This window comes from Protopterus annectens, chromosome 5.part1, assembly GCF_019279795.1.
Source record: "Protopterus annectens isolate FY-2018-M chromosome 5.part1, PAN1.0, whole genome shotgun sequence".
Taxonomy (NCBI): Eukaryota; Metazoa; Chordata; order Ceratodontiformes; family Protopteridae; genus Protopterus; species Protopterus annectens.
This window is the reverse complement of record NC_056736.1, coordinates 593,164,014-593,177,656: the sequence shown is the minus strand read 5'-3', so window position 1 is coordinate 593,177,656 and position 13,643 is coordinate 593,164,014. Positions and strand designations below refer to the sequence as shown.

General features: G+C 40.0%; 1 protein-coding gene across 1 annotated transcript in view; it reads right to left on the bottom strand.

The window, feature by feature from the left end:
• Positions 1 to 592: 592 nt before the first annotated feature.
• Positions 593 to 13,643, bottom strand: part of LOC122803550 (cornifelin-like) — a 537,815-nt gene continuing 524,764 nt past the window's right edge. Inside the window, exon 4 of the mRNA XM_044073203.1 lies at positions 593 to 2,050. Within this exon, the coding sequence (XP_043929138.1) occupies positions 1,880 to 2,050 (171 nt within the window). The 3' untranslated portion in view covers positions 593 to 1,879. The remainder of the gene's footprint in view (positions 2,051 to 13,643) is intronic.

The following is a 13,643-nucleotide window of genomic DNA, read 5'->3' as shown; positions in this document are numbered from 1 at the left end:
TTTTTGAATGTATTTAGAGAAAATCTTTTGTTTCATTACATGTCTCTTTAACTCTAATTGGCATTTATGCAAATATTTAATTGCATAATTGATGTTTTGTATAATATATAAGCAGCTAAGAAAATGATGATTTTTATTCCTTTGAAGGCACTCAGCCGAGGTACCGGAATAAACTTTGCTGCTTCCAGTTTCGTTTGGTTTTTCTCATTCTACTTGCTTGTTTTTTTGTTATCTGTTTTACTTCCTTAAGCTGTGTTATCTCTGTAGCAGTATGTAGTCTTGTATTACAGTTAAAATGTAACTGCGCTGTAATAGCATGTAATGTGTAAACACAACTATTAATTTGTTAAAATGTCTCTGATTTGTGTGGAGCTTTTAACCCCGGACCTCCACTGACAATGGGTTTTTGACCCAGTCAGACTTTCCCAGTCAACAAATGTCAATAAATAAATAAATACATGAATAAATGTAGCATGGTGTTATAAGCTGTATCTGAAATCTAAATGAAGTATAAAACTGAATAAGAAGCAAGTTCATTCTAAAAGCTGTTAAAATCTAGAAAATATATTCCAGAAGGATCACAACAAGACACTTGACAGCAAACAAGACATTGTTTATTTAAACATCAACCAGATGCTCATACATTTTAAGAATAAAATTAACATTTTATTTCCAGCTAACTACCTTCTGATATTTATGCTTAGAGCAGTCAGGAGGTTCTATCTTAGTCTGCAAATTCACATACGTTCACATAGAAATTTGCACTGACAGGTATGGCTGGACTGGTAAGAACATGTTTGGCTGACACCTAATGCTCTCATGACCCTGGAATAAGAGTAACTTCTCAGACATGGTTATTTTAAGGAAAAAACACTGGGGAGCTAGGCATTGAACAAATAACTTCTGACTAATCTAAGCCCAAGTGAACAGTGAGACCCAGGCAGATTAGTGAGTTTCTAAACAAAAAAAATAAATAAATCAAATCTACCTGGTAATAAAAAGGAATGTAAACGGACCAAAACAGGACATGATCTGGGATATCTCAGATAAACTGGCCTACCCAAGGAGACATTACCATTAATGCCTGGACAGTTCATGCTCTTCATCTCTTACCTTTTTGTCACCACTAAGACCTTTCCCAACAATCTCTGTATAACAAACACATGCAATCTAAAATTCATCACAGGGAGTAGATCTCATTAAAAGCATTAGACAGAGCAATAAGCCATTGATTCAAGTGATTTTAATCAGAACAATGTGTTTGGTAGACGCATTTGAGAGATTTCTTCCCAGATTTCAACTAACATTGTTTGCATGTTATTTGTTGCATACATGAACCTTTATACACTAGTGTGTTACTAAGACCCTAACCCACAATGCTGCTGTTAGCTCTATGAGCAAGAATTAAACACATTTCTGAGAAATGCAGTTTTTAAGTCTATGACAGATTTAATATATAATGCTGAATAACTTTTTCAACATTGTAAGAACAACTGTAACATGACAATGGAATTTATTCCTAAAGGCAGTGAAGCTTTTCCATGATTTATTTCTTGTAGAATCATTCATTACAATGTGAATATAAAGAGTAGTTACACTACATATACAACTTTCAGATTATTTTACAAGTAAATATACTTCAGATATGGTTATCATTAACAATATCAACTAATTAAACTTAAGAAATAAGTTTATTGTTTAAAAGCAAAGTAGGTTTGTAGTTCTAAATTATCAATGCCATTCACGTAATCTAGACTGCATTTATTATTTTTACATGTGGATAAACAGACACAGTTGCGATTAATAATTCTACAGGTAGAAGCATACAATGATGGGAAGTCAATCCGATGATGCACAACTCTGAGTCTGAGTCTATAATTTATTTCAGCTGAGCTCTGAGGCCTGGATTGTAGTTGGTTACTATGGGAGAGGTAACTTGTGTTGTAATGATAGTGGCCTGCTGCTTTCTTGCCTTTATCTCACGAGCAACTTGACACCAAGAACACCAGTTACACCAGCATATCATACAGCAGTCATTGCAGATGGAGCCCTGAGACAAGACAAAACAAAATGCACTTAGGATTAATGACGATTAAATAAAACAGCACATTGGCTAGCACTCTAAAACTGTCTGTATTATAACTTTTTAGGATACTCAAACATCACACTGAAATGCATGGAACATGTTTAGATTTATTAAAGATACATACATATATGCTAATATTTCAGGCATGGGCAATAATACCCTTCTAGATCGCCAATATAGCAAAACAATCATTCTCATAATAAGTTTCCAAGTTGTTCTTAAACTTATCTAAACTAATCATTTCATAGGTCATTTCAAGGCAAGCAGTCCACAAGATTCTCTACTACTCTTTTATTACCCAAAACAGTACCAGAGGTAGTTGTCTCAATGTCCTATATACACGTGAAAGAAAACAAAAGCTGGATAAATGCCTGGTATACACCTCAAGCGAAAAAAAATGAAAAGACCAATGGTTAGACCACAGCTGAAGATAAAAATGGAATAATCCACGTCAGGAAATAAATCACTTGCAGCTTCACAGTAGTGCCCTTTATAAAACCAAAAGTTGTAACTGAGATGTAGTAGCCAAGGTAGGAAACGGTTCACTTGCAGTTTCACACCACTTTATTAAACAAGAGTAAGCGCTTTCACGATCTAAGTCAGCTGATCGCTTCTTCAGACTCATAAAAACAGTTAAAACATTGGTATTTAAAATATGGTTCAACCAATGAAAACACATATAGGACTATGACATAGACTAATTAAAATTGCATACATCAGTACATTAATTTGCCTTATATTCTGCATAAGATGAAATAAAATATACATATAACAGACACATTTTATGTAATAATCCTATTACTTAATGTTTTAGTGGTCTGGATTTTAAAAAAGGTTTCAAGGAAACAGCATTGTTCAATCCAGGAGACCTATCTGCCTGAAGTAGTAAAATCCATCTTTGTTCGGCTTCCTCTACCTTATTCCTTATATCACCTCCCCTTATTTATTATTTCTAAAACCATGAAATTAAAAATATGTTTCCTATCTTCTTCTTCCACATGTTCTGCTAAAGCACTTGTGTCTTTTTTATTTCTTATATCTCTAAGGTGTTCAAGGATACGTTCCTTTAGACACCTATTGGTTTTGCCTATATAAAAGGCATGACAGACAGTGCAGAAGCTGAAATAAACCAAATTTTGTGTTCTGCAGTCAGCATAAAAATCTATATCAATTATAAATCCTAGTGTAGGATGTTTATATGTAGATTTATTATATAAATAGTCACATGCTGTACAATTTCTGCAAGGAAAAATCCCCTGCCTATCAGATAGGATCATTCTTTCATTGTTTCTGGATTTGTAACATAGTTGCCTTTTTAAGGACCTCTTATTTCTAAAAGAAAAGCTGGGTCTATCTTCTAACAATTCTCTCAAGTCAGGATCCGACAATAAAACATTCCAATTCTTCTCAAAAATATTACAGAACCTTCTGATGTCACTTGAATAAGTTATAGGGAATCTAACTTTAAAATCATGACCTTCCTTGCTTTTAACATCTTCTATAGTGTTTGAGAAGAGCGGTTTACATCTCCCATCCCTATTTTCAATGGTATATTTATAGCTTTCATTTATGTCTTTCTTACTATAACCTCTGTTTAAGAAGTCTTTCTCTAATATAGTCATTGTCTTCACAAAGCCTTCATCTGTATTATGTAAGCGGCTTATTCTCATATATTGTCCTTTCACTACATTTTTGTGTACAAATGTTGGATGCATACTAGTCTTATGTAAGATACTATTTCTCCATGTAGATTTTCTATACATCCCTGTTGTAAGTTCGTCTAACGCTGTCTTCTTAACCAAAACATCTAGGAACTCAATAGAGTCCCTGGAATGTTGGCTAGTGAATTTTAAAAATTCAGTGGTGCTATGTAAGTACTTCACCATCTCTTGCCACTCTTCACTAGTACCATCCCATAACAGGAAGACGTCATCTACAAAACGTATATACCATACAATTTTGCCAGCATATTTATTGCTAGCACTTAATACATGATCTTTTTCCCATGCAGCCAATGCTAAGTTGGCGTAGCTGTTAGCACAAGCCGTGCCCATTGCTACACCAACTTTCTGTAGATAAAACTTGTCATTGAATATAAAGACATTATTTTCTAGGACAATATCAAGCAACTCACATATCAAATTAATCTTAGTGCTTTGAAAAAATTGTTTCAAGGTCAGAATATCACGTATTTTCTCAATACCCCATTTATTCGGTATCACTGTGAACAGTGAAGTGACATCCATTGTCACAAACATATAATTTCTATTAATATTCCTGGTCTTCTTATATAACAGTCGCAGAAATGTATACAATTTTAATTAGTCTATGTCATAGTTCTATATGTGTTTTCATTGGTTGAACCATATTTTAAATACCAATGTTTTAACTGTTTTTATGAGTCTGAAGAAGCGATCAGCTGACTTAGATCGCGAAAGCGCTTACTCTTGTTTAATACACACTGAGCAGAGTGGATGAGAGGTGTTGACTACAACTGTTAGCCGAGATATATAAGCATCCTGTTTTTTTATTATTTATACAGATTATTGTTTCTAGCAATTTATATATAGCACTTTTATTTTAGTGCACTTTAGTTATTGAGTGTATTTTATTGCTATTAACTAATCTGCACAGGTAACTGATTTGTTTGCAGTTAAAAGCATTCTGTATCTTTACAAATCTTTATCTGTTTAAAAACTTTCATTTAGTGGCTTTACTGTCTGTAGGCAATATTTTTTGTCCCCACCCTGCCTCGTTGGTGTCTTGCTGTTATACTTGGTGGCTTTGCAGTGGCCCACCCCTACTGTAAATCTGATCTGGAACACTCCTCCCAGTCTAGTGTCATTAGCTCATTCTACCTAATACAGAGAGAACATTTGATAAGGCCTCCTGTTTCTCCGTTTTCCCTTTCAAAAAAAAAAAAAATTTTTTTTGCCTGAATCTCCTTGTGTTCTGACTGTGCTTCTCAAACATTTTGGAAATATAAAGTATATTTCAGAGCATTTATTATAACTGTAATTGCCTTAATATTGCTACAACTCAAGTGCTCTAGGTTGCACTGCATCTGAAGTGTTTGTGTGTTTTAGCTGCTTTTCTGTATATATATAGACTTCTCTGTATATGTAGACTCGCTACTTATTCTGATGTGTTACTTCCTCTTAAATCGTTTTTCAGTTGTGCACTTGCCTTGCTTCATTTAAAAAAGTTTTAAATTGCTAATTTTGTAGAGTTTTAATTGCATTTACTGTCTAGGACTACACACTCAAGTGTGTTAGCCTTTTCTGTGTTTATTTACTGTATTATTGCATTGTTTAGCCTGTTTCAACAAAAAAAAAAATACTATCTTGTTTGCTCGTTTCCCACCTTTTCTAGCCAGTCCATATCCCAGGCTTTGCTTGTCTCAGGACTTTACTTTCTGTGCTCAGAGCTATCCAGACCTTGCATTGGTAGAAGGAAGTCCTACTGCTTACCAGTGGGACTGGTGAACATTGTACTGCCTATCTAACACTAGAGGAGTGGTTTCCAGCTCTGAAATTGTAATTTTATTAGCCTTTTGGGCTGATTTCTATCCCTTTCAACTTTCTGGCTTAAAACATGTGTGTTTGCACATTTTTCACACCGTGCAGCACTGCGAGGCTACAGTTAAACTATTCCAGGTGCCAGAAAGTCTGCTCTTCAAATTTTCCCTTAAATCTAGCTGGTTTCACAGTAGTAGCACTAAAATCTGAACCCCTGTGACTAGCACTTGCTCTAGAACCTGCTGGAAAGCACTAGGAAGCCTGAAACAGATACAAGCACTCAGCTCTCCTTGTCAATAAGGAGAAATTAATCATAGGCACTAAACAGCCTATAACTGCAAAGTACCTTGCAAAGGTAAGGGAAAACAGCTCTTAAACTTTACATAAAAGCACCTAAACAGGCATGTCCAAGGGTCAGCTTCCGGTGATTTCTCCTGTCCACCTGGTGAATCTGGGCATACTGGGGCAATGCGGCAACTGCCTCATGTACACAGACAATCCTCTCTTCCTACCACCCAACACTACAACCTTCGAGAGATGCACTTACATAGCCAAACTGGAAGCAAAGCTCTCTGCGGCCAAGATTGTGCTAGACAGTCAAGAGGAGAAGGTTAACACCTGCATCACACCTTAAGCAACTCATAGCCCTTCAAAACCCACACCATCAACACCCACACATAGCAACACTAAACCCACATATGCAGAGGCCCTTACCATTAACCTGCCCAAGCAACAAGGACCTCCGAAGCCGAAACGCAAACAAACACCAGTCACAATCAAAGTGACACATAGCTCACAACACCAGTGTGCCACCCAAACAACAGCCCCTAAGGCAAGACAATGTACCCAACACTTTAGTCATAGGTGACTCTATAGTCAGGCACACTGATGTCCCACTCACCAGACTGAAAAAGGAGAAAATTACAGTCAGCTGCCTGTCGGGTGCCAGGATCCGCCACATAATGCATGCACTCAAGTCACTCCACAACAAGTACAAATACGACTCTGTCATTGTACATGCTGGAGTGAATGGCTTGAGATGTACCTCCCTGGACTACATGAAAAGAGATATGGAAGAGCTCTTGGATCATGTGACCCAGGCAGCTATGACCCTAGCCCTGAGTAGCATCCTGCCTTTGCCCAGAATGATACCACAGTATAAGGACAAAATGATTGACTTCAACAATTGGCTAAGCTTCTGATGTCATTCAAAGGGGATCCAGTATTTGTCTGCCTGGGAAGACATGATCGACAAACCACGATGCTTTGCTAGAGATGGTCTGCACCTCTCACCCCTGGGATTCAGGTTACTGGCTAAAGTTCTTGTCACCCCTATAGTGCCCTTTTTAGGCAAGGTTCAAAGGATAAAACCACCACCGTAACAGATAGAAGCAGGCAAAATCTGAAGGTAATGCTACTCAATGCTAGAAGTCTAAACCTCAAAATGCACTCTCTCGAGGCACACCTGAAAATGGAGAACATCGATATCTGTGCAGTAACTGAGACCTGGTTCAAGGCTCCAGAGAGCACCCCTGCAATACCAGGCTACAATTCTTACCACACTTTTCGGCCACAAAACCAGGACCGAAACACTAAAGGTGGAGGAGTGTCCATATTCACCAAGGATATTCACACCTCCAGGCTAGTTGCCCAACACAATGCATCTGAAATTCTCCAGGTGCAACTAACACTAGGTAAGACTGCAATCCGAATTGTAGCTTGCTACAGATCCCCAACCATGCCCCAAGAGTCTCACTACACCTTTCTAAACATACTGGAAAATATTAAGATACAACCAAACACCCTAATACTGGGTGATTTCAACTACCCTGCCATTAATTGTGAAAACTACTCAGGTACCAACTCCTTTTCCCAACGGTTCTTGGAATTCATAAATTCCAACGCCCTGGATCAACTAATCCATTGTCCCACCAGGGGCTCCAATATCCTAGACCAGGTCATTACCAACATGGGAGATAGATGCTCCACACCAGTGGTCACCCCCTCATTGGTCAGGTCTGACCATAAGCAAATCATCCTTGACATCCACATCCCACCCCCACCCCCCAGTAAGGAAACCTCCTTAAAAAACTTCTCCAAAGCCAACTTCAAGCTACCGAAGTCAGAAGTGACAAACTTCACAACACCCACACAGATGGAATCTGGAAGTTCGACTGCAGAATCCTACACTAAGGCACTGTACGAGCACATCCACTCGTGCATGAATCGTGCCATCCCAAACAGAACCAAGATGCTCTTCTCCAAAAAAAGGAAGCCAATCTGGTGGTCCCCTGCTATAAAGAAACTATACAACAGAAGGAAGAAGCTGTTGCAAAAAAGAGGAAAATCCCAGGATGCAAAAAACTCCATCACCAGCCTCAGTAAGAAGCTGAGATCCCTCATAAAATCCTCAAAAGCTAGTTACGAAAATAAAATTGCCAAAAATTCCAAAGACAACCACAAGGCATTCTATAGTTATGTCAAGAATCTAAATGGCAATGCTCAGATCTGCTCTGAGCTACAACAGAATGGCATTAAATATACTGATCCCAAGGATATTGCCAATATCCTGGCAGATCGATTTAGTGCCAACTTCACCCCACTCTCACCCCCTAAAGGGCTCATCTCAATACCAAAAGATTGCCAAATTCCGATAATCACGGCCACACAGGTAGAAACCGCACTCTCCAAAGCTAAGAATACAGCATCCATGGGACCAGATGACATCCCAGGCTGTGTACTACATGAACTACAAAATGAACTGGCACCTTGATCATATCTGTTGTGATCTAGTTCATTTTCCTTAGCCTATGATGAGAGAAGAGATGGAGCCCACCATAGAAGAAGTAAGAACAGCACTGTTTCTGGGGCAGTACAGCTTCTCTGGGGTTTTCTTCATTCAAATGCTGCCGGAAGTATGCCTTACATCTGTGATGTCCTGTGGACTGGTGAGCAGCTTGTTGCTGGCATACCTTATGAAAGATGTCTGACTATTTTATTTATCTTTCAGTATGTACCTTGCAACATAACTGAGTTTTTTGCGCCATCCACTCAGTCAATTTCCAGATGTTGGTAGAATGCCTCTGACGCCTTGTCCTTTGCTGTAGCATCTCCTCTCTTAGTCTCTTTGTTAGCCAACTAGTATTCCTTCCTAGCCTGGTTCATCTTTTCTGTCTCTCACTTTTTCCTGCACTCCTTCATTCTTTTGATGACTTCCCGGATTTCTGTATTCCGCCATCAAACTTCCTTATGTACCTTATTTTCATGTCTGGATCAGCTAGATATCTGATCTGTAGCCCTTACACCTGCTGGTTTGAGGTGCTGCCATTCTTATAGGTTCATAGGAGATTACTAGGCTAACGGCTTAAGAGCCCTTATAAGCCTAGCCAATATAACTAGATTTACCCAATATATGGCCCCTAGGGGCAAGAAGATGGCATACATTTGTGCCTATGCCTTGAGTATCTTACAGACTGTCCCTGTTCATAAAAAACAGAGGCACTATCCAAAGTGTGAATTTGTAATTCACCATCCATTGATCCAAAATGTGTTTGAAGAGGGCCAGGGCAAGGCTCTGCTTAATGTGAATAGGAAGTCTGTTCCAAATAAGGGGCAAACTCTGAGGCACATATCTGTGTCTCCAGCATGTTTTGTTTGAGTCGCTAAGTTTAGATCCCTAGATTGGGTGACCCTCATGCTATTTGACTTGCAGATGTGTAGCAGCTCCATGATTTGCAAGTACTTTGCATGTCAGGCATAGTTCACCCCTTAATAGCTGGTAGGAGACAGAGTAAAGGGATAGGGCTTTTAGTCTATTTGCATAGGACATGTTGAGATTCAGTGTTTGCCCCCAACTTGCAGTCATCAGCTTCTTCTTCAACTCCACACGTTTCCTCATCTTCTTGAGGTGCTACAGCCTGAGTAATTACTTGCAGTTGTTGTGCATTCTCTGCAGTCAAATTCCAGGTCTTCAGCCTGGTCTTTGTTGACCTTTGTGCTTTCCATGACCACTGTTTGCAGCTGATTGTGGCAACTAGTGGGTTATGCTGTTGTCCAACTGCTTCACTGGGGATAGCTTTGCAATCACTGAGTCTACCCCCAGCGCCATTTCCTTACTAGGAGGATGTTTACCTGAGTTGTTTTTGACCACATTTGAATGTGATCTTGTGAATGTCTCATTTCTGAACCATGTGTTGGGTACTATCAAGCAATTTGCCAAAGAGACGTCTAGATTGGCTTCTCCTTCTTTATTCCTGTTGCCCCAGTGTATCTTGCTACGTTTGTCTTGTGTGCATTCAGTTTACCCATTAATAGCACCAATTCCTGTTGTCTTGCTTTATCTAGTGGGACCTGCAACTGCTGCCTGAATGTACTCTTCTCCTCACTATCACAGCCCTGCTGTGGCGCACAGGCTGAGATTATGAATACTGCTCTATCATAGGCTGAGATTATGAATACTGCTCTATCATAGGCTGAGATTATGAATACTGCTCTATCATAGGCTGAGATTATGAATACTGCTGTATTGAGTCTGATTGCCGTGAGTCCATTACTATCTCTGATCACATATCTCACTGTCTTCTGAAGCCTCTCCCTCACCACAATTCCTGCACCATTTCTCATATTAATGAGGCACGCTGCCTGAGTTCCTAATCTTACATGGATTGTGTAAGAGTGCATGGGCCATGTCTGAGAGTAGAGCTCTCAGAATATACATGGCCCCGCAATGAAGAACAGCAGAAAGGGGAAGAAATGAGTGAGACCGCTCACAAGTGTCCGCATATCCCCACCAACAGTCCCCCTCAAGTACAACAGCAAGTAATCACCAATAAAATGAACAAACCCTTTATTTTTCTTATTTTAAAATCCAAGTAAAGCTAACAGTAGATGCACGGCTGTGCCCATCGCTTAGCTACGGTTAATGCAGCTTAAATGGCTGAAGAGGATAACAAGGAAGATACATGCAGATCAAGCAGCATAGCAATAGTGTAGTGGGCAGAGCATTCGCCTTATGAGCAGGCATTCTCGGTTCAAGTCCCACTGCAGCGCATTCTATTTTCCATGGTAAAGCACATAATGACTAATATTTATGTTGCATAACCCACCAAATAACATATTTTCATCAACTGGAGTACTGCAGTAAATGCACATGTGAGGTGTCAGTGTCATAATGAATAAAGCAGTAGTAAGCAGGTTTAAGCACTAGTAAGCGAGCTTAAGCCTGTTTGTGCAGCGGTAAGCAATGCCTACACTGGTTAAGCAATTCTGAAGCTAACTCTCTATAAGCACATGTAATGGCAGGTTAGCAGTGCTTACCATCACGCAAACCCACTTACAAATGCTCAAAAGTGCCTTAATCACTCTGTATCCAATGGCCCTTGTTGTGCCCATCAACAAAATAAACAGCCATGCAGGTCTTGAACCCAGGACCCTATACACTATAGTCACAGTACTTAACCAACAAGCCATCACAGAGGTATAGAGGAATGAGGAATCAGCAAACAAGTCTTCACCATAGTAAAACCAAACTGAACCTGTGAAAGGAATCAGTATACAGACATATGTGCCTTAATCCACTACATAACATACATATGTGAACCAGAACACAGCAGTAAGGCCAGAAGTCAGGTGTAATTGTAGTAGAGTGTTGAAGTCCCCAATAAAACACAAGGACCCCATACAGTGTAGGTACACATGAATCATGGATACCAGGCATACATATAAGGTGTAATGAATAATAAATCAGTGCCAAAAAAGAATTATAATGTAATAAATGCCAAATCGTGGAATGTTCATTGTTTTTTGTGAGCCTTTATGCAATTGTATGGGGCATACTACCTTTTGGTATGGTACATAAGGACCCACTTAAAACCCCAAAATCCATTGTTAATCACAACCCCCAAGGGAAAATGGTGACATGGACTCAAGAAGACACACCAGCATATACCTGTCAGTCTGGGATGAACCCTACCTAACTAGTTATTAAAAAGCAGCTATAGGACGTGCCATGAAGATTACTAGAATACTCCTTCCCCACAGGTGTATTGACATCAGTAGGATTGCCAAAGTAGGGTATTTGAATTGTAGTGAGTGTGACTAGCCAAACATGCATTGCTCCCTACACAGACATAGGAACAGACACAAAAACATCCACAACTCCCATGTGTGAGAATAGAACCCCTACCAGAGTTCTATATCACACTACAGCATTACACTGTTATAGCACACGCCATGAAGATTATTGGAGTACTCTTTCCCCAAAGGTGTACTTCACAGTGAATGACATCAGCAGGATTGCCAAAGTAGGGAATTTGAATTGTATTGAGTGTGACTAACCTAAAATGCCCTAATTAGTCTGTATGCATCAGCTGCTGTTCTGGCCAGAACAAAAATAACCAGCCTGTGCAGGTCGTGAACCCAAGACCCTGTCTACCACAGTCACAGTAGTTAACCACTAAGCCATCACAGCACTACATGACACTGAGGTTTCACCAAACTAATCCCACCATAGGAAAATCATACTGAACATGTGAAAGGGTTGTATATACAGTTGTCTGTAAAGAACCTCTCCAAAGCTGAATTCATGCTACCCAAGTCAGACGTGACAAGGTTTGTGACACCCATGGAGACAGGAGCTGAAAGTTCAACTGCTGAATCCTACAGTAAGGCACTGTATGAGCACATCCGCTTGTGCATGATTCATGCCATCCCACACAGAACTATGATGCTCCCCCTCCAAAAAAAAGGAAGCCCATATGGTGGTCCCCTGCCATAAACAGACTATACAACTGAATGTAGAAATTGATGAAGTAAAAAGGATAATTCCAGGATGCAAACAACTCCCTTACCAGCTTCAGTAAGAAGCTGAGATCCCTCATGAAACCTCCAAAGCTGGCTACGTAACTAAAATAGCCACAGATTCCAAAGACAACCACAAGGCATTCTATAGTTATGTGCAGAATCTAAATGGCAATGCTCAGAAGTGCTCCGAGCTACAACAGAATAGCATTACATAGACTGATCCCAAGGATTCTAACCATCTCCTGCCAGATTTATTTTGTGCCAGATACACCCCCCTCTCACCCCCTAAATGGCACGTCAATACTAAAAGACTTCCAATTTCCAGTAATCACAGCCACACAGGTAGAAACCGCACTCTCCACAGCTAAGAATACAGCAACCATGGGATCAGATGACATCCTGGGCTGTGTACTACATGAACTACAAAATTAAATGGCAACTCACCTAACTGTCATGTGTAATCATAGCCTCACGTCAGGCTTGGTGCCCACTGAGTAGCGCACAGCTGCAGTTATCCCACTCCACAAGAGGGGATCCACCTTGGATCCCAGGAACTACCGTCACATCAGTCTGATGAGCCTGATCTGCAAGGGCATGGAATGCATTATTATGGACTTTATGAATGCAGACATTGGCAACCCTCAAACACTGGAGCCCACACAGACTGGGCTCATGGAGGGCCAATCTTGTCTCATGAAACTGATTAACTTCTTTGAATCAGTCACCAGAGCTGTTGAAGTGGGTAAGGTGGACCACACAGCCTATGTGGACCTCGCCAAGCCCTTCAACACCATACCCCTGTCTGGAAACATAGGTTAACGTACAAAGCCAGACATAAATTCTTATGTCACGAGATGGTTTGCCACATAGCTTACTGACAGAACCCAGACTGTAGAAGTAGCTGACTACAAATCCAGCTCCAGAAGAGTGACAAGTGCAGTACCTCAGGGTTCGTCCTGTGACCACAGTTGTTTGGCATTTACATCTCTGCAGTACAGGCAAACAGTACGGAACTCTGGTTAACAAAGTTAACAGATGACTGCAAACTGGGAGTCATTATTGAATCCCCAGATGATGTGAATATTCTACAAAAGGGCCTTACAGACACAGATGCTATGTGCCTGAGCCATCCATGGACTCCAGCTTAATGCAGAGAAATGTATAGTTATCCTATTTGTGCAACACTAAACACCAAAAGTGTGACGACAGACCTAGGGACACAGGTGGACAGTGGTCTC